Source organism: Grus americana, chromosome 1, assembly GCF_028858705.1.
Source record: "Grus americana isolate bGruAme1 chromosome 1, bGruAme1.mat, whole genome shotgun sequence".
In the NCBI taxonomy this organism is placed as follows: Eukaryota; Metazoa; Chordata; class Aves; order Gruiformes; family Gruidae; genus Grus; species Grus americana.
This window is the reverse complement of record NC_072852.1, coordinates 45,732,847-45,755,039: the sequence shown is the minus strand read 5'-3', so window position 1 is coordinate 45,755,039 and position 22,193 is coordinate 45,732,847. Positions and strand designations below refer to the sequence as shown.

Genomic DNA, 22,193 nt, shown 5'->3' with positions numbered 1-22,193 from the left:
AATCTCCAGGATATAAAGAAGACATGGAGAAGCAGAATGTGAACAAAAGATAATTTCTTAGGTGTGTAAAAATTTCGTTCTAAAATGGAACTTCTATTGGTCACATTTTATAGCAAGATTTGCTCATTTTCACATGATTAATATTGAAAAAATAAATAATATTTGGGGTTTTGAGAAAATTTATCTCAAATTTTCTGGAGAATTCTTACTGCATTGAGATTTTGTAGGCATGATTTTTTTTTTTTTAAATTCTCTTGGGGATCTGTTGGTAGGTGTGTACACGAGTATGTGCGTGTGCATGAAATGTGACAAGTCTCCTTTGGGTGGGATCTTCAGTTCTGCAAACAATGACTTTTTATTCATCTCTGCTCTTCTGCTTGCCTTTCCTTTCGTTCTTCTGTTAACTAATAGCAGGAGAAGTGTGAAGCTTGTCACGCATACAGATATTAAGAAATCTCTGCCATGACTGAAAATAGTTTGAAAGTAACAAAACAAATTGCCAGCAGCAATGCATATAATTAGCAGAAAATATGACTCACTTAAAGGGTAAAACTTAGAAATATTGCAAACAAATGTATTTCTCCCTACTACTGAATTTCTAGTCCATTACTCTCTTCAACTCTGAATTTTTATTCAGATAATTGAAAAAAGTAGAACTGACATTTTTATATTTTTATTAAATACAATGGGCATTAAATAGCACTAAAATTATAAGAAAAGTAAATATTTTACAATAATATATTATGCCAAGCATGGTTGAGAATAGCTTACCTTTTGTTTAACGTAAGCCGTAACAATCTAACATATAGACTGCAAAATAAAGAGTAGGCTCAACATAACTGAGTTTTATGTAAATTTAAATTTGAACTGCTTCATGTTTAATGACACCATAAGCACTCGTAGTTCCTTGTTCATGGATGGCTGATTATTCATGTTACTCTCTAAGTGTATAGAGGAGTATGGAAAAGAGCAAGTCTTGGTGTGCAGTTTGAGGAAGGGAGAGGCTGCAAACTACCAACCCTGTTGCATGTAGTTAATGCTGTTTGGGCCACATTATGACATGCGCTTTTCTGGTTGCAAGAACAGTAGTGTGCAAGTCATTTTAATTTCTCTCTCTCTTTTTCTCTTTTTTTTTTTTTTTTTTTTGTTCTTGTCTCTCATTTATTTGATTATTATTTGAGATTCCTTGTCAGGTATATTTTATGGGCAGCAAACTCAACAGATACATAATAAAATGCTTAGTCTGTGAAAACACATGTGAGTACATGAACCTCCAAAACAAGCAACTAGTTTTGGCTTCTTGTAGTCCTTCATCTTCCACTGTTTTTCTCTTATTGATGATTGTGAACCTAAGCTTGTGCCATAAAGATGTATGGTTCATATACGGGCTTCTCTTTCTCAGTTTTACATTAATGAAGAAAATACTTTGTACAAATAAAACTCCTGCAGTCAACTCCTTTTTCTGGAAACGAAACTGGAAATCCCTTCGAAGTACCTGGTTGTTAACAGGGCTCTTAGACATCACAGTGAATAAAGAATCATGTTTCTTTTCCTTGTTCTCTCTCTATCTCCTTTTTTTTTTTTTTTAAAGGCCTGGTTTTATAATTGGTTCCATGTACTAAACAAAATGAATTTACATTTTCCAGAAAGCAAGAAAGATACTTTATTTTGCTTTAATGTAATTCCTTTAACCAAAAATTTGCTCATAAAAAAGGCAAAAAAACCCCAACCAAACCCAAACCAACCCAAACCTTAAAACAGTAAGAAAGAGCCAGTACATGTATATGGTAAAGCTAAACAAATACCTTGGTAGAGAAAGATTTAAAATTGGATTGCTAATTTTTGCCCTGTAAGCATATGAATTCTTGATTTCAAAAAGTGCGTAAAAATGTTAGTTTGCACATCTGTGATGGAGATTCCTCAGCCATAACACAGCCCCATAAACAATTCAGCATTCTTTTGCACACAGTAGGAATGAACTGAAGACACTGAAAGCAGTGCTGGAATCTCCTAAACTACTGACTTTGTCTATTGACAAAGAAAGGCTTTATTCTGTTGGCATCCAATTATTTTATGAAGTTCTTTCCTAGCACCAGAAGTTACCTTAACTGCACCAAAGTGGAAGTGGACGTGCTTTGGCTACACATGAAAGTGAATGGTTGAAAGGTGGGGAAACATTTTTAAAGCAAACAGATAATTATTTTGTTAAAATCTGTTTAACATTCCAAGTAAGATATTTAACCCATATGGTTCCTTACAGCCCAGTCTCTACCATAATATTCATATACTTTTACAAGTAATTTGCAAAGCATTTTCACTAACACTTGTTTTAACTAGCATCTCTTGTGCATTTATTTTATCTTTTCACAAGCAGAAGGTGTACAGTGAAGTGCCTTACTTCAGCATGTTTTCTTGTGTGTCTTTGTTTTGGCATGTTTATACACTGCTACATTCAGCCCAGCTGCTAAGAAGATCCTATGAGGGTCCTTCATTTTATTATTTTTGCTGAGCAGATGAGATTTTTCCCAGTAATGAAACATTCTGTGATAATAAAAGAACATAACTGTCAAACCCCAAACTAGTTAATCTAGACCACAGACATCCAGAGAATCCATGGAATATTTGAAAGTACTAAGAATTGTTTTAAAACTCCATATCCTCATGCTTAAAATCTAGGTTGAGGAGTGGAGTGTATATTTTGGCTTTCTCCGAGTAACCTGTCTAGCTGAAGAGCCACATTGCACCATAGTGGAGTGCTTGCAGTTTCCTGATCATAGAGGATTTTTACCTAGATGAATAGCTCTTTTGTAACAAAGCTGAAAGATTATGGAAGTCTAAGTAGTTGAAGCTATCTCATTGACATTACACTGAGATAGAGTTTACTGGCCATCTAATGTATTGGGTCTGGCTGAGATGGAGTTAATTTCCCCCACAGCTGCCCTCAGTGCTGTGCTGTGTATCGGTAGCTAGCAAGGTGTTGCTAACACCACTAGTGTGGTGTCTACTACTGAGCAGTGCTGGCACAGCACCAAGGCTCTCTCCAACATTCTCCCCCTCACCAGTAGGCTGGGGGGTGGGCAAGATCTTGGAAGGGGACACATCCAGGACAGCTGACCCAAACTGACCGAAGGGATATTCCATACCATATGAAGACTGCTCAGCCATAAGAAGGTGAGAGAAAGGAGGAGGAAGTGGGGGTATTCGTTACTTACATTTGTCTTCCGGATCAACTGCTATGCGTACTGAAGCCCTGCTTCCTGGGAAGTGGCTGGGTATCACCTGTGGGGAAATAGAGAATAATGCTAGTCCAATCAACCATTCCATAGCCAGGAACTAGAACCTGTTCTGTAGATCAGACTGAGACAGAGATAAAACCCATCCTTTCTCAGCTGAGGACTTTCAGCTGTACTGAAAGGTGCGAACTATGCTATCAAACTCTCAAGCTTGTCTTTTACTGGTCTTTAGTTGGCTTTGAACAATTCACATTTAAGCTAAGTGTATGCCCCGTTCTAAACTTTCTCTCCCTCCCATCAAATGCCTGCAATGAGAGATTTTTAAGGTCACCATGACAATTTTTGAAGCCACATGTGGAATGTTTTTTTTATGTGAGAAAACCAGGTTTAAGACAGTCTTCTAGTGAAACACAGCAATCAAGTTATGGAAGGTAAAACCCACAGCTGAAATAGGTAAGAAATTTAAAGTGAGGAACTACAGAGAAACCCTTAAAGCTATGATAATATGCAGAGAACCTTTGGGAAATAAGCATGAATGTAATTGTAAAGTACAATTGGAATTATAACTCCAATTACATTGGAATGTAATTTATTCACACAATATTACATTTCTTTTTTCCAGTATCAGCCAAGATCCTCTGAACTTTATTTTTGCACTCCTCTCTTTAGTCTCTAATGGCTTCTTTATCAAGTGAAGACTAGCTCTAATTATTGCTTTTTTTTTTCTTCCTAGGTAACATTTCTAAGACAGGTTCTTCTTTCTCCATCCTCATCTAAAAATCTTATGCAGGCCTTCATCATGCTGTAGTAGCTGTTGGCAAGCTTTAACAAATGAAGTGCTGCATCATCAATATTATTCAAAACAAGGCTATAGGAATCACCTTCTTATTGCTTTGACTACATCACGTATCTTTGCAACCATCACCTGCTCCTCACTTTGCACTGTATGTCTTGAAAGTAAAGACAAATGTTTTCCAAGTTGGTTCTTTACCTCCCTGTATGATCAGTTATTCCTTGAGAGTACGGTGGTGTCAGTTCCCTCTTTTACCCTATTCATAGCAAAAGATTTCCACTTTATCTTTGTTGGAGACAGCATGTGAGAAAGACCCATGGCAAGACTTACACAAGGGAGGAAGTCAGCTTTCAGACATGTCTTTAAAGTATTCTTTCTGCATAAGATGATATTTTCTTTTTAAAAATAACCTGGCAAATGGTAAGGAGGACTTCCTATGGTAATAAAGAGTACAGTCTCACTGTACTCTTCCTATCTGTCTTTATCTCCTATAACTTCCATATGCTCAAACACCAGATGAAACAGAGCCAGTTCACAGACTGACTGGGCATTTCATACTTTTGGGATAATTGATAGATTTGGTTGGCATACTTGGAGCTTAGATAACCAAAACTATGTTTTGGAGATCTGATGGTCAAATTCCATTCAAGGGAAGCTTACGCTCATAATTAAATGGTATGTTCAGTACGTTTCACTACTGAAGTTTCCATAAAATATATCATTGTGCTTTTATGCTCTTGATCAAAATTATCCAGGCAGTTAAGTTTTACCAAAAGATACCCTCTACTGTAGGGAGCATTCCCTTATTATGACAAAACTCAAAGGACTTGCTCCATCCCAGTTTTTGTGGTTCTTCCATAGTTCTTCATTTTCCATTCTTTAGAGTTTTTCCTTCTTCCACCTCATTGACCTCAAAAGCCTACATGCTTGAATAGAAGTAGGCTCCTGTTTAAATTGGTACCACAAAGCACAGGTACTAATTGGCAGCTTCTGCACAATCCAGTAACCTCAGCACTGTGAAACACGATACTTCAGCCACTTACTTATCTGTGAATCTGGCAACAGCAAAGGTAAGGGCAGCAGGTCAAGGAGGACAATACTATGAGTAGCTATAATAGTCTTTCTGTGCTGGGTTTTTGCTTTAATGATCAAAAGGCAGTAGAGAGGATGGGCATGAGGAGCTGAGGGGCCAACAGACTTCTCAAAGTACTCCACAAATGTTTATAGATCGAGTGACTGTGAAGGAGACCTGTCTGCTCTACAGCTTTGCAAATAATTGACTCCAGTCCATGGAACAGGAGGAGTTGGAATCTTTTCCAAGGCAAGTGCTGAAAACAACCACCCTGGGTGAATGCGGGCAGTGAGCTCAGATCTCCCACATGCCTGGCAAATGCTTTAATCAGTAAGTTGTTGTTTGAAAGAGGGGAAGAAGGAAGGATGTCATCAACAACACTCATCTTTATCAATATTTAGAAAAGAGTGATACTTCCATGCATACAGATGCTGTTATACAAAATAACAGTTTGAAGCTGGAAATCCTGATCTGACCTACATACCTTATTGTGCAGAGAGTAAAGTGCTTTAACTCCAAAGGAAAAAAACCCAAACAAATAATGGAAAAAATGCATCAGACATGCCCTTCTTTGAAGCCATTCACACTAGCCAGCCTATGTGGCAGCCTGCTCAACATGCTTGCTCTCACGAGTGCCTTCTGAGCTGCTTGGTTTTTCCTCAGTCACCTAACTCAAAGGTCAGATTTGTTGTGATAGACACACATATAATCTCTGATGGATGATGGATCTGGCCCTCAGCTACAGTGTGATTGTCAGGCAGCTGCTCTAATGGTTTGTATCCTGAAGATAAATTAAATCAGGATAAGGATCTGGAATGGCTAAGAAAAGTGACAAAAAGCCACTTGGAATAGTGGCACAGTTGGAGGGGAAGAGTTACTTTATTTTGGCTCTTTTAACCCATGCATTGTGCTGAAAGACCAAGCTTTGGAAATAAACTCTGGCATGGCACCAATACTTTCTTTGCGCTTGTTTTTAAAATGTCCGTGTTGGCAGCTCTTCTCAGCTATTTGCCTTCTACCGTACACGTGCATCCTCTGTGCATTTACATTTTCCACAATACAGTGTCAGGAACGAGCGAAATAAACCTACTGTGAAGCCACCACAGCAGCGTCACTAAACCCGAGCTCGCTGCTGGCCGTGGCTCCCTGCCTCTCCCGCACCTTTCTGAAGCAGATGAAGTGACTTCAGGCTTCTGAAGCAACAGGGTCAATCCTTCATGGATGAAACTCTTTTTGGTATGTGGAAGAAATCTAAACAAATACTGAAATATTTCTTGCAAGAACGAATTTTGTGTGGTTGATACCTGCACATCATCCTCAAACTGGGATGAACTTAATTTCAAATGAACACTCTGAAAACCCCGCCTTTAAATCGTTTTCTGGTACTCATTTATTCACGACGCCCAGTTCCTCCACGAACCCCCACCCGTCTCCCGTCTCCACATCCCTTTTCCACCCGCCCACCCCGGCCCTCGCGGGCCAGCACTGAAGGGCGAGGAGGGCCGCAGGACGGCGGGGTGAATGGGCGTCTCCGAGGGCAGCAGCCACCGCCGCCGCGCCCGGCGCAGGTGGCGTTTGGCGGCTGAGGCGCTGCAGTCCCCCCGGCCCCGCCGGCCCCTCCGCGGTGCCGGCTTTGCGGGGCTGGCTTGAGGCGCCCGCCGGCCTCCCCCCCCGCCGGGGAGGTCCCTCGCGGAGCCGGGCGGGTGGGAAGCGGCGAGGGCGCCCAACGGACAGGCACGCGCCCATCCTCCGCCCTTTCTAACGGCCGGAGAGGAGCGGTGGCGCTGAGGAAAGGGGAAGGTTAGGATCCGGTTAGGATCGCGCTCTAGTGTCCCTTTTTTCCCCATTCCCCCCCCCCCCCCCTTTTTTTTTTAAAAGGACGTGAGGGAATTAGCGCCGCGCGAGCCGCGAAGCAGCAGTAGCAGCTGCATCTGGGGAGCCGTGTGCGTGAGGCAGGGGGAGCAGACGTGATTACTTCAGAATTTATTTAAGGAGTGGTGGAAACCACTGCAGCGGCTTCCAGGGGAAGTCCCCGCCGACGAGGAGCGCGCCGAGCCCAGCAGCGCCCGTAGCCGCTCCCTCCGCCACCACGCCAGCCTCTGCCTCGCCCGCTGCCGCCCCCCTCGGGCCCCCGGCGCTGCCGCACGGCCGGGCTTCGGACCCGGGGAGGGGGCTCTTGCTCACGCCAAGGGTTTCCAAATGCGTAATATTAATTACACGCCTGGACTATTCAGATTATAGCAAATTTTACCACTGCTTTGTCATGGTCGGATTACACCAGATGATACGTTTTATTACACTAAAAATCCGATTAGATGAGATGTACTGGCGTTTGCCTGAACTCGTTTAAATTCCAGAATACGGCAGTTTAGAGCTCTCATATCCCTTTCAAGACAGGCATCACCGAGTAGTTAGCCCAGACTAGGGCAGTACAGCGCCCGGCAGCCGACAGGGACGGCAGCGGCCGGCCCTTCCTCGGAGGGGAGCCGCTGGCGGAGCCCCGGGCGTAGCCGGTTCTGCCTCGCAGGGCGGAGGCGTCCGGGACGCGCGCGCTGGTGCGCAGTGTGCGGCGCGGCGCACGTGCCGTGGGTGACCTGCCGGGGTTCTCCCAGCTCCCATTGCCGTGGCTCCGTGGCCACGGTTCCCGCTCTGGACAGCTGAGATCAGGCTCTATACGGTGCCTGTCAGGCAGCGATGAGCTGTGGACAGAGGATTTCTTTCTGTAAAGCAGAAAGCCGCGTTTGCTTTTGATCATGCAGGGGGTCGTGCGTGCGTGTGGACTTCAATCACTCACAGAGGCGTAATTAGCCTGGGAGGTATTGAAGAGCCAGAGAAGCCAGATATCGCTCAGTTAAGTTTAACAAAAGATGAGAAATAAAAGAAAGATGCTTTCGCCCTGGCCCCTCCCCCTGTAATCGCTTGCCTCCAGCTGCAAAGATGCTGTTGCTCTAAAGGGGCTGCTGGAGCTTTAAGAGCCGCTCCCCCCCCTCCTGCTCCCGACAATGGTCTGAGCCGAGCTCTGCTTCCCAAAGCAAAATTTGTAATATGCCATTTTTCCCATGGATGCTTCTCCTCTTGGCTGCTGACGAAGTGACCGAAGAAAATGCTGAGGTGCCAAGCAGCCAGTCTTGCCGGAGGACGGGTGCGGAGGCTTGGGGTTCCTCGGAGCAACGCCTATGTCACCATTGCTAGGAAGATGGTCCAGGAGTCCTCGGCTGTGTGAGTCCCCGCTCGAAGCCGGTGGAGACTGCGGTTGTTATTGATCAAGTGAAATAGCAGACGCCGAAATAAAAGCCATTAGGTACTGAACCTTCTATTTCTGAGTTAGACATTCCCTCCTGAGCCCCGATACCCTCCGGGAGGTGAGGTGCAAATGCAAAATCTTGCTGTCTGCCTCTTGCTGTAGTACTGACTTGTGTGGTATTATTTAAATGCATTTCTGTAATGGGAGTTGGGGAATTTCAGACTAAAAACTTCTTTTTTTTTTTTTTTTTTGGTGTGGCTGAGGGAGATATGAGGCCGGAGGGATGACATAAAGAACAAATAGTTGGAATGAGTCCTTTTTTTAAGGTACTGTGTTGGTCACCCCTCCTGTGTGGAAGGAGTGCAGGATGCTTCTGTTAAAGGTGATATCATAGTTTAGTGGAGACTGGCAGGTAAGGAGTTAACTAGGAGGAGGAATATGCATGTAATGCAACTCAGACAATAGGAAGGATTTTCCTTATGGAATTACACCGTGCTGCCTAAGAGCGATCTCGCTCAGAACATCTGAAAAGACATAATTGCAGTAAGAACTGGTTTTATCAGTTACTGTATCTATTTAATGATTTGAAAAAAAAATAGCTTGTAAATGCAAAATACCCAGAATGATCCAATGAAATGAGTTTTCAAGCTGATGTCACTGTGGACAGGCTAGAATATATGGTAGTTAGATTTCTACTTCTTTTTCCCGCAGCAAAATTAGAAGTAACTTGAAATGACTCCTCAACCTTGGTGTGCAAATCAAACATCTGAGTATACAGAAAACAAGCTTTTAAAACCAGTTATGGACAGAAAGGTGAGGGAATAAAATTAGATTCACATCTAAGGTGGTAGCCTTCAAGGTGAGCAAAATGAATGCTTGTCTAAGAGCCTTTGTCAGGCAGAAGCCAAGTAGTATTCCTTCTTCTCATTCTCAGAGCTTGCCCAAGTGAAAGAAGTCTAGCTGGTAAATTATTCCCAGGCTACATGAGATTTCAGAGGTGTTTGTTACAGCATTCACTTTAGAAAAATTAGTAATTCCAAGACTCTTGGGCAACTGAGATAACAGATGTCAAATAGGGTGGGGTCCAGTGAGAAGAAAGATGACTACTTTTTCATTTTCTACCTTTATAGCATATGGACAACAGAAATTTCAAGTAGTTTGAGAAAAAGTCAGTATTGAGGATGCACTTTCACAACTGGTCCATACATGATTATCAGCATCTGTAGATAGAAGATATATAATAGAATTGCTATCAATTTAGTTTTTAATGCAGTAGCTCCTGAAAAGGAGCTTTATATAACTCTTAACAAGAGTGGGCTGTATTGTTTGTTACAATTTTTGTCCATTCGCTCATCTGGAGGTCTAAACTGAGCTGCAGAATTCCTAATTGAGCTAATATTGAGTTCACTCTTGTTGGAGACACAATGCAGCTAACGCTAAAGATCTGCTGTGACATTTTTTCGTACAACGTGAAACATCTTTAATGCAGTGACAATGAACCATGTTCTTTCCCCCTCTCATAGAACAGAGCACTTTAAACAATCATTGCTTTTTGCCAGTTGAATGTTGTGTGTTTAGAAGGGAAACCTGTTCATGATTTCTCGTAATATTGTAGGCAATGGTCACATAACATCCAGCGTGCTCCCTAGTGATGCATAACATATATTTGTGATTTTTATGCTCCTGTTTGGAGGTACTAGAATGACAGGAGGTTTATGGCTTGCCTATGTTAGTGACCTTTCCAACCATCTACACTGATCCAAACCCAGTGAAGTCCATGATAGAATTTCCATAAATTTAAGCTATTGTTGGATTATGCTCCATGCAGATGATTGGAGAAAAGACTGAACTAGGAACCAATCAACCTGGAATAGACTTTGCAGTAGATGGTGTAGTAGATACACAATGGACAAGGAAGAGAATGTATTTAGAGAACTTTAATGTGCTGCTTCGCAGGCTGCCATTGTGTATGGCTATGATACCTGAGCAATTCAGGTCTAGAACTACTATTAAAATAAGGTCTTAGGCTTTGATTCAAATGAGAAGAATTCTAAAGTCATTACATTGCCTAAAAGTCTTTATCTAGGGAGCATGTATGTCCTATGTGGATTTTAAGGGAAGCAGTAATTTGTCAGTATCCTGCTCCCCCTTCAGAACCTCTCAGAGGGTTTGGGATAGTTGTAAGGTGCTACACAAGTTCAGTATCTATTGCCATCCTTGAGAGTCTTGGGCACTTGGTGTGCTCCCTGAGCAAGGGAATTGTAAAGTCTGCTCTGTGGCTTCTCATGAATCTAAGAAACAGTGTTTGTGTATTAACAGTAAAATGCTGGTGACTTAAAGTAAATGCATATTGCATTGAGGGATTGCTTTTCTTACATTCAGAATACCAGATAAAGTGATAAAGTTTTTACTGCAGAGATACTAAGTTCAGTATCAATGGAGCTTCTGTTTTTCTTTTTAAAGAAACACATTTTAAAAGTCTTATTTTTGTTGACTAAGATCAGGCAAGCATAGCTTTAATTAAGTTGTAGTACTACAGGGCAAGTCAGCCTTTTTCTGGCAAAGGAACACAAAATTTCTCTTTTTTTCCTTTGAGTAAACAAGTATAGAATACATGTTTAGGTATTAATGAAGCATATGTCACCTTGTTAAACCCTTTCCCTCCACTCCTTCCCTCTCCTCTGCAGTCCTGGCTGTATGGGAAGTATTGCAAAGAATAGTGTACATGAGGGCTTATTCTGTTATTCTGTTTTCATGGGCCTCCGTGGTCTTGAAGATACAGGACAGAGGTGGTTAATCCACTGCTTGCAGTTCGTAACATGCACTGAAAGAAATTCCACCTCCCTCAATGTTCTTTCTTGGATGTTCCCTCATAATAACTCAGTGTGCCTTCAGTCATATCCTGACAGAGCAAGATAGCTGCCACTTAGTAGTGGGTTGCTGCTACTGTAATTATCTGGCCTGTTCCTCACCTACTCCTGAGGAACAGGATGGTTATGAAAGTCTTAATTATCTTTTCCCTCTCCTGTTCCATTCCTCCCTCAAATCCTTTTCTGACTCAGTTTTCTGGGGGCAACAGCCTGCAGTTCTCCTCCAGTAGCACAAAGAGCAGCATGGACTTGCTAGATGCATGGTTGGGCACCACTGGTATAATTAAATAGGATTTGAGGTATCAAATTAGGAAACCAAGTTGGATGCCTGACATAGTTGTTGTTCGTCTTTTTCTCCTTTCTTCATGTGACCAGAGTCTTGGTACCAAAATCCTTAGTAAATTACTTCAGTGGGAATTTACTCAGACTCTGCAAAGCTGACTCCTGATAGCTGGTTACAGATTTCTGAGTTATTCCATTCAACACCACGTATCTTTCTTTTGAGAGGAAAGCAAGTCTGTGTTTCTTGGTTCTTCGGTTTGTTTATGGGATTGTTTGTTTGCTTGTGTGGTTTTTTGAGAGAATGGTGTTAGGAAAGCTTTTTATTTTTTCCTGATGAGAATATGATGTATTCATATTTTTATTTCTTACTAAGAGCGTAGTCAGAAACTTCCTAAATGTACCAAGCACATCATGCCTTTATGTATATTGTAAACATTAACTTGATAATAGATTATCACCTTGTACAGGAACAACTTCAATGTTGGAATTTTGGGAAAACTATTTATTTATATTTACTGTTTCTTCTCTTGTGATTCTAGAAGGAGCATATACCACTTAACTACTGTCACACTGTACATATGTGTTCCCCTGCTAAGCTAGGCTTCAACAGTTTTTAATTCTTTATTCTAAAAATATTTTTTCATTCTTTGCTTTACTGTGATTCATGGTGTAGGTTACAAAATGTAAAGCATTAAAATCTTTCTTCAGTCCTTTCTTTTGTTTAAAACATTTGAATGATAAGTAAAGCCAGAAAATAAGCAAGGCCATACAAGTAAAGTTACAAGAATTTTCAAACTTTCAAATTTAAAATGTTCTGAGACATGGCATTTTGTCATCCAATTTAATATTTTCTGGGGGTTTTTTGTCATGTGAATATTTTCTGGCAAAGAGTAATTGCCTACATTTCCAAAAATAAGCACAGATTTTTGTTTACAGTTTGGATGCCTAAAATGCATGTGTTCATTTCCCATTATCATGTGGTTGTGTTTTCAGATTTCTCTGCTTTGTGGGTTTTTTGGGCTGTTTGTATTCTTTTTTGAAACATCACTCAGACTTGTGCAAAGCATTTGACACTATCCTGCATGACATCTTTGCCTCTAAAGGGAGAGACATGGATTCGATGGATGAACCACTCAATGGATAAAGAATTGGCTGGATGGTTGCACTCAAAGAGTTGCAGTCAACAGCTCAATGTCCAATTGGAGATCAGTGATGAGTGGCATTCCTTAGGGGTCCGTATTGGGACTGACACTGTTTAACATCTTTGTCAGCAACATGGACAGTGGGATTCAGTGCGCTGTCAGCCAGTTTGCCGATGACACCAAACTGTGTGGTGCAGTCAACATGCTGGAGGCACATGGAAAATGAGGAGGTGATTGGTGACAGCCAACACGGCTTCACTAAGGGCAAATTGTGCCTGACAAATTTGGTGACCTTCTATGATGGGGTTACAGCATTGGTGGACAAGGGAAGGGCAACTAACATCATCTACCTGGACTTGTGCAAGGCATTTGACACTGTCCCGCATGACATCCTTGTCTCTAAATTGGAAAGACATGGATTCAATGGATGGACCACTCGGTGGAGAAGGAATTGGCTGGATGGTCGCATCAAAGAGTTGTGGTCAATGGCTTGATGTCCAAGTGGAGAACAGTGGCAAGTGGCATTCCTCAGGGGTTGGTACTGGGACCAGCACTGTTTAACATCTTTATGGGTGACATGGACAATGGGATCGAGTGCACCCTCAGCAAGTTTGCCGACGACACCAAGCTGTGTGGTGTGGTGTGGTCGACACGCTGGAGGGAAGGGATGCCATCCAGAGGGACCTTGACAGGCTGGAGAGGTGGGCCCACGTGAACTGCATGAAGTTCAACAAGTTCAAGTGCAAGGTCCTGCATGTGGGTCGGCGCAGTCCCAAGCACAACTACTCGCTGGGTGAGGAATGGATTGAAAGCAGCCCCGAGGAGAAGGACTTGGGGGTATTGATTGATGAGAAGCTCAACATGAGCCGGCAGTGTGCGCTTGCAGCCCAGAAAGCCAACCGTGTCCTGGGCTGCATCAAAAGCAGTGTGACCAGCAGGTCGAGGGAGGAGGTGATCCTGCCCCTCTACTCTGCTCTCATGAGACCCCACCTGGAGTACTGCGTCCAGCTCTGGGGGCCCCAGTACAGGAGAGACATGGAGCTGTTGGAGAGAGTCCAGAGGAGGGCCACGAAGCTGATCAGAGGGCTGGAGCACCTCTCCTATGAGGACAGGCTGAGAGTTGGGATTGATCAGCCTGGAGAAAAGGCGGCTCCAGGGAGATCTAATTGCAACTTTCCAGTTTCTGAAGGGGGCCTACAGGAAACATGAGGAGGGACTGTTTATCAGGGAGTGTAGTGACAGGACAAGGGGTAATGGGTTTAAGCTGAAATAGGGTCAATTTAGATTAGGTGTTAGAAAGAAATTCTTGACTGTTAGAGTGGTGAGGCACTGGAGCAGATTGCGCAGAGAGGTTATGGAGGCCCCATCCCTGGAAGGGTTCAAGGCCAGGCTGGATGAGGCTTTGGGCAATGTGGTCTAGTGGAGGGTGTCCCTGCCCATGGCAGGGGCGTTGGAACTAGATGATCTTTAAGGTCCCTTCCAACCCCAACAATTTTATGATTCTATGATTCTATGATTTATATACTGCAATTTTGGTTATATCTCATCACATGACCTGAAAATTGTAAGAGAAGTTACTTTTCCATTTAAAATTGTGGCAATGCAATTCAAGTTTTTTGATGTAAGCTTCAGAGAAGGGATTCTGATGCTTCATGCACATTGTCTTTGCTCATCCCTCCTTTGTAGTTACTGTCAGCTCTGAAATCTTTTTCCGTAATAGGACTCATTGAAGATATGTAACTGTTATTGCCTTGTAGTACTTGATAGGAACGTATTGGAATGGAGTGGAAAGGAATACTACCCTGGGATAAGAAAAATCTTTAACATTGGAGCTGGTATGTGCAGATGAAATTGAGAGAATATATGCCAAGACTCAATGCACGTACTTTTGCATCTGAATTTCAGTGTGTACATGGAGTTGAATGAGGAACTAACAACCTATTACACTGTATAAAACCAATTCAGAAGAACAGAGGGCTAGGAAACCTTATCCTGGTCTTTCATCTTTTGGGGCTGTTTCTAGTTATATAGTTCTATACAGTCAATTGTATGATAGGGGAGCAGGATCTCAAATCATTGGCTGATAAACACAATTAGAAAACATGGAATATCCGGATGTCAATTTATGACTGTATTTAGTCAATCCAAAAGTTACGGTTTAGAAAATCGAGTCCTGTGAGCCTAGCCAGTCTTTGAAGCAGTAAGAGTGGAGGACAAAAAGGAAGTTTGAAGATGGTCTGTTATTTATCCTACTAAGTTCTATTCTGAGTAGAATTGATATCTACATGAATTTATAAAAACTGTATGCTTGCAACAAATATCTGCCACATATGCACAGACCTGTTATTCTTGAACTGTATGCATATCCAGTAAGTCCAGGATGCATCTGATCTGTCTATAAGAAAATTGATTCATGTGTATATAGTGAAATGTATCTGAGATGTATAAAAATTTCTGTAAACTTGGATCAGCCACAAAATGCATGTGGCATGGTAGGTCTAAAATGTAATAGAAATGGGCCTGCCAATAGCCTTATTCTGAGCCTTTAAGAACTGCAGCATTGAATGTGGCTGTGTCTCCCATAGAAATACAGTTGAAAAAGGCATGTATTTTTCACAGAATGAATGACTAATTCTGGTTATTTTACTAAAGAGATCTCTTTAAGTGTTTAACGGTTGAAGTCCTTCCTTTGTGAAATATATTTTAGTTTAACACAGATTTATGGTCTGTGATTAGTGGGTCAAGAGTAGGTAGTTACAGTGATTCCTTCTGATTTCAGACTATGAAATATTTCAGTTGATTATATTATGAAACCAGATTAAAAATTGTTGGGGTTTTGGTGGTTTTTAATCACCAAAATTAGGTTTAAAATTCAAAGTTACATAGAAGGAAAAACAGAAGTTGCTTTCTTACCCCATTGGAAATTTATAATTAAAATTACTCGGGGTGTGAGCACATCAGCAGTCAGACCTAACTTTTCATAGCTATACTATTTTTATTTTATGTTTCAGTGTGAATCCCTCAGTTGTTTCCATCAGCATTGTGTTGGCTTGGATCTCTGTGATGTGTGCGAACAAACTTCCTTTCAGCTATAATTAAACTGGAAGCTTGGTCTTAAATCTAATGTCCTGACCCCATGTGTGAACCACATCATCATGTGGTTAACCAAGGGTTGTCTAATACATGTACACCATCAGAAGGCTCTGGAAACTTCAAGAACTCTTGTAACTCCTTGATGTGATTCACTTGCTATATAAAGAACTAAATGCATATGTGTCATCCTATTTGTCCTCAGCTGCCAATCTTCTACTACTAAATTGTGATCTGTCTGTTTGCTGACAGTTCTTCCTCTATTTACTTTCATTGGTTTGAAGTACTTCTCTGCTTTACCTGCCCTAGCTTTTGTTGCAGCCCCTCTTGATGAACCTCCATTTTTTCCTCTCCTTTTTTTTCTTCCTTTTAAAATTCTTCAAATATTCTTAGTATTTTTATTCCTTCCTGCTATCAAGCAGAAAATTCATAAAGGATGCAATAAGGTCCTGGGGAAGTGGCTTTATTCTTGAGCATGTGCTGGAAGAAGGCCAGCATTTCTTGGGAACAGTGTTAAATGGTGATAGCCTCAGGACATTGTAAGCATCCCATCTGCTGGCAGGTGTAAGAGTGATAAATGCCAGAAAAAGAAAAAAAAAAAGAGAAAGAATGCTTTTCTAAAGGCAAGAAGACACAAATCATAGTATATCAGAACAGCATATATATCTTTCAAGAAGATCTACAAGAAATCTTTATGTGGGAACCCCACAATAAACCTGCAGTTCTTTGAAATTTTGTTCCTTTTTTTGGGTTGATGACCCAGGAACATCCTGAGAAGCTGGGTTCCCTTCAGAGTTGTTCCAGGGTCCTCCTACAAAAGAACATGCAAGAATATTGCCCAGGATTCCCCTTTCCCCCACTCCTCACTGTTGCAAGTATCAGTGCATCCCTTTCTGGCACGCCCTACCAGCCCTTCTGATCCAGCCCAGGTTAGCATACTGCTTTTCCATGTTTGTCTCTAAGCTGAGGGTGGGGAGAGGGAGAGGATCCATGTGGTTCCAATGGAATAGTGACATTGATCTCCAAACTGCTGGAAAGCAATGTACATCACCAGTCTGACTGCAAAATCAACTGTACCAATTCTGTACAGATTCTCCTGGGGCTGTGAGCTGTGGGACAAAACTTCCAAATAGCGACTGCCTACATCAGGGACTGCCCACCTGTTTTCTGCCTCCTCTGCGGTCTTACTCACACCCCACATTTGTTACTTGTGCCATGTCAGGATAACATAGCCCAGGCTTTCAAAATAAGCACACTGCATGGTCCACTCCCCTCCCTGAACGCAGCAGCTTAGAGGGAGAAAACATGGTAATACTGCCATGAGCATTCAACCCGTGGATTCCATTTCTGCCCCACAACCAATTAGATATATGGCTTCCCACATCCCCATAGTGGCTATAATGGCTATAGGAGGAGATTTTCTATCTAGTTGGAATATAAGGTAGCAACAGCTATCCACACAGAGGTTTCCCTACCTGTTCCCATACACGCACCAGCATGCGTGAAAAATTGCATCACTCACTGCCACCGCATGTGAGCAGTGGTAGTGTATGCTGCGCCATTCAGATCATAACTTGATCCGTGTGTGCAGGACATTGGAGGTAATTTCTTGAATGCTGAAGGTTCACCGGTGAGAATCCCCTGGGGCAGGAAGTGTGCCCCATGAGATTTTGATGATCATGAGGCAGGAAAGGTTCAGTGACAATCTGAATTGTTTTCTTGGGTCTTGAAGAATGGGCATGTAGAGACCTTGGTCTGTGGCCACCTGCTGCATACTGAAAAGCTGTGATTAAACTGACCAAGTGGCAGATGGCCTTGGATGTTTTAGTTATCCCTTTGCTCACTGTGAACTTGACCATCCCAAACCGGTTAGCCATGGGTGGGATCTGGGTGGGGACACTCCACAGAGTGATGGTAACTTTCCCAGTGAAATGTACTCCCACAACATTGTGACAGGGTTGTGGAGGTGAGACAGTGGCTCTCCCCTGCTGCTAGTCCCACATCTCAAGATATCTGTGAATAGTGGACAAAGCAGTTCCATCAGCATGAACTTCCCAAAAGCTGTTCTGCCTCTGCAGGGAAATTGAAGTGTAGGAGGATGGGTACTAGTTTATTCAAACTGTCCTTCTGCTGGTGCAGCTGCAGAGTTTAGTCACTCTATGGTGCCTCACAGTACACGCTGTCCATACTCAGAAGAGGAAATGGTAGGTTAGTTAGCCATGAAGATTGGTTAGTGATGATGCAAATATGTTTAAACTTTTTTATGGTGATGGAGGCACTGATGTATTAACATAATCTCAATATGAAAGGACATTGTGGTGCTTCCTAGTGGAGTGTATAGTTTACGAGAGGCAAAGGTTTCTGGAATAGTGTATTTGGTCTGTCTGAGATGGAGTTAATTCTCCTCACAGCAGCCCTCATAGTGCTGTGCTGCATATTGGTAGCTAGCAAGGTGTTGCTAACACACCAGTGTTTTGGCTACTACTGAGCAGTGCCAGCACACATCAAGGCTGTCTCTCAAACATTTCTTCCCCCTCCCCTCAGCAGCAGGCTGGGGGTGGGCAAGATCTTGGGAGAGGACAAAGACAGGGCAGCTGACTCAAACTGACCAAAAGGGGTATTCCATACCATATGATGTCTGCTCAGCAATAAGAAGCTGAGAGGGGGAGGAACGGGGTGGGGTCATTCAGGTTTTTTTACGTTTGTCTTCTGGAGTAACTGGTACGCACACTGAAGCCCTACTTCCCAGGAAGTGGCTGGACATCGCCTGCTGATGGGAAGTAGAGAATAATCTTTTGCTTTTTGCTTTGCTTCTACGCATGGCCTTTTGCTTTTGCTACATTAAACTGCCTTTATCTTGACCCATGAGTTTGGGGTTGTTTTTTCCATCTTATTTTTCTCCCCTCCCTGCCTTGCTGAGGAGGGGAGCGATAGAGCAGCTTGGTGGACATCTGGTGTCCAACCGAGGTTAAACCACCACAAATAGAAGGTTTTGAACTTCATGAGTAATGGAGATATGCAGCATCAAATCAGATAATCCTGAGTAAATATACCTGGCCTAAATATATTGGAGATGTGAGGAACTTTTCACTGTCTATCACTTCAAGCTATTAACTGCTTCTCTCGCACCTAATTAATTACTAAGTGGATAATAGCCACAGACAACCTTTACCTTGCCTTCAATCCAGACAGCTTAAAACCAGGATGTAGACCTACCTGAAACCTCAGTAGTGACACCATTGCCTATGAAAGCTATGCAGTAGTAGCTGATAATTCATCCTGAAATACCAATGTTTGGTGCCAATTTTGCTAGTTATCACGTCTGCTGAAAAAGTGATAAGAATAAGAATACTAAATGCTGCATGAACATTCAAAATATGATCAAGGCCAGTTAATCTTAGCGAAGCTATGTCATTTTCCCAGCAAATCTTAGCAGCAAGCAGTGTTAGCACAAAGATTGCTTGTGACTTAGTGACGGTAGGAGCAGTTGGTTTTAATGAACTAAATACCAGTGTCTTAGCTCTTTTGTTCCCTGGTGTATGGCCCGTCTTTAAGTTATATTCTGTAACAGCTAGATCTTCTATTTCTCATAAATTCCACTTTCACAAGTTTCATTTTCCTACTTTGGAAAGCAGACCACATTTCAGAGTATGTAGAACTAATCAATCATAGTATTGAGACCGAAATGGTGAGAATGTTGCATGATGGCACACTTAACAGCGGAAAAGTGTCAACCACATGTATTGTAGACAAAGTTCACGTCCAGAAGGTCCACAGCAAACTCCTAGGTAAAATATTTTAACTCCCAGTAGTTGAACCAGAAGCACCTTGATCCCATTTGCTGAGATAAAAGGCTTCCAGTAGTTACTACAATAAGAGAATTTCCAGAAATTAACCCTTAATTATGTATCAAGGTATGTTTGCTGTACTTCTTCAGCCATACTAGAAAAACAAGTTCTGATTTTTGGGTGACTTTCATTGGGTGGATACCATCTATTATTAACACAGTCTTTTTATTTTTTTAAAAAAAATCTGAGCTTTAGACATGTCAGATTTGGGGGTTTTTTTCTTTTTTTTTTTTTTTATTTTTCCCCCCATCCGCTGAACCTAGTATCTCATAGCATAAACTTCTTCCCATACAGAAAATGAGGTTTTGAGATTTACATAAGAAGCTTTATAATTGAGGAATGGTACTAGGTGATATTTGCTCTGCTCAGGACTGTTTTTAGGAAACAAACAACACTAATTCTGACCCTGGTAATTCAATTTGCACAAGATATCATAGGGATGGTAATTAGCAGAGTTTCAGGTTCTTGATCTCAGTGAACGAGCTCACTGGAGAATAATTTCCCCTGAGGGTGGGAATAACCAGATAGAAAAATAGATGAACCTGGCATTGTTAAGGCAGCATGGTGCTGGATCAATGGTTAGCCCGAGCTGTACTGTAGAAATGCCTAGAGCAGGACAAAATCTGGCAATTAATGGCAGCTATTGGCATCAATACCAGCAGTTCAACAATGACATGAAGTAAGAGAGGGGAGAAAATCAACGATAAAGGAGACTATAATTGCAGAGGAAGTATCTTCTGTCATTTTAAGAGAGCATTATTTACAAAGGTATTAATAATTTAAAATATTGTTACCCTCCATCTCCTTCCAGTCATTCTTCTCTCACACATTCAAAGTCTTTGCTGTGTGGAATTAGTCACTGTATTTAATCCCTGTCTATCGACCATCTGATTAACATTGAAAGCACAAAGTTGAAAGAGGGAACAATGCAATAATCTACTAACTGTGTCTATGTGGCAGAGTTAATTCCTCTTATGAAATCCCCTCAAGTGTTTTTCTACTGAAGAGATTTTCCTTGATTTCTGTTTTTTTAAAGAAATGATGTGTGAAGTGATGCCAACGATAAACGAGGACACCCCGATGAGTCAACGGGGGTCCCAAAGCAGCGGCTCAGACTCAGATTCTCACTTTGAGCAGCTGATGGTGAACATGCTGGATGAAAGGGACCGTCTCCTTGATACTCTTCGGGAGACACAGGAAAGCTTGTCACTTGCACAGCAACGCCTACAGGATGTCATCTATGACAGAGACTCCCTCCAGCGACAGCTTAACTCAGCACTGCCTCAGGTATGTAGTTTATAAAGAATTTTTTTTAGATTCACCAATTTTCTGCTTAATGCCACTTAGTTTAACCCTAATCAGTATTTATTCCTTGAGGCCCAAATTCTGCTCCCGTTGAGGTTGGCTGCAGAACTCCTATCAATTTAATAGTACCTGGTTTGACCGCTTTGAGACCTGTCTTCTCTTCAAAGAGTAGAAGTAATGCTGCTGACTTCAAGGAGGGCAAGATGAAGGCCTGTAGCTACTGGTTCTTTTGGCTGTTGCTCCAGCATTTACAACAGATGAGGGATCATTTAAATTAAAGATCTAATGGTGGAATGAAGAAAAAGAATGAGCATGTTTCCTACAGACTCTATTCCAGATAAGAGTTTCTAAATAGTGTTACAACAAATAGAACTAGCTTATGTAGGTTAAACAATGAACTACACACAAAACCAAAACCAATTGATATCTTAATATTTTTATTATTTTTTAAAATAATTATATAAATTTCATTATATAAAATTACTTTGGTCTGCTTTTAGGAACTGAAGAATCATTACTTCAGTTAAAATAATTATATGATATTTCAAAAGTATATATCAATATAACATTATTTTTCAATATATTAGTATTAAAAGCAAAGAAACATGTTAGTTCAGTCTGTCTATCTGGCCAGAGATTTGAAAAACACCATGAGTAAAAAGGCAGTTGTTCTTGATGTTACTTTTTTTGCATCTCCCAACTGTCACTTGCAACAGAATTTGATTGTAAGCATGAGGGCCTGGATATACTTGCCTGGGCAAAGTTGTATACCTGTTAGACAGTGGCTAGAGAGGAAGGGAAACAGATTCAACTGTGATTGGAAGAAGGAAGTAGTAAAGATGAATCAAATCAGTGAGAAAGTTCTTAAAGACAGAAAAGGAAAAAGGCACCCACTGGAGCAGGGAACAGAAGCAGTTGCATAAGGGCTAAGCCCAGCAGGTTATCTTGGGGTAGGGTTGAAGAATAGAGAGATACTGTAATCCTTTGATGAATAGCATTAGCAACTTCAGCATTAGCTCCAGGCAATAAGAATGACTACACTTGGCTTAGGTCAAACAAAAAGCAGTAGCAATGATCTTGATATACAGTAAAATCAAGGGAGCTTTTTTGTTTTCCTCCAATTTGTGGGCAGTTGAGCTTCTTTTCCACTGGCGCCCCTTCATAGAACAGTGTAAAAGAATAAAAGAAAGGCAGCATAGATCCTTTATTCAAAGATTTATTGCTAGAAATCTGAAGAGAGGAGGTTCTGCATCTGTAAACCCCCATTCAGTGTGCCGCTTAGTACAGAGGCACTCTCCACTCAGCCCATAGTGA

At 41.7% G+C, this 22,193-nt stretch overlaps 1 protein-coding gene across 5 annotated transcripts in view; it reads left to right on the top strand.

Moving 5' to 3' along the window:
• Positions 1-7,788: 7,788 nt before the first annotated feature.
• Positions 7,789-22,193, top strand: part of PPFIA2 (PTPRF interacting protein alpha 2) — a 355,402-nt gene continuing 340,997 nt past the window's right edge. For 3 of the 5 annotated variants that reach the window (XM_054832813.1, XM_054832758.1, XM_054832803.1), the window contains exons 1-2: positions 7,789-8,399; positions 20,611-20,861. In XM_054832813.1, coding sequence (XP_054688788.1) covers positions 20,613-20,861 — 249 coding nt within the window. In that variant the 5' untranslated portion in view covers positions 7,789-8,399; positions 20,611-20,612. The remainder of the gene's footprint in view (positions 8,400-20,610; positions 20,862-22,193) is intronic. The other 2 variants (XM_054832748.1, XM_054832769.1) reach the window with 1 other exon arrangement.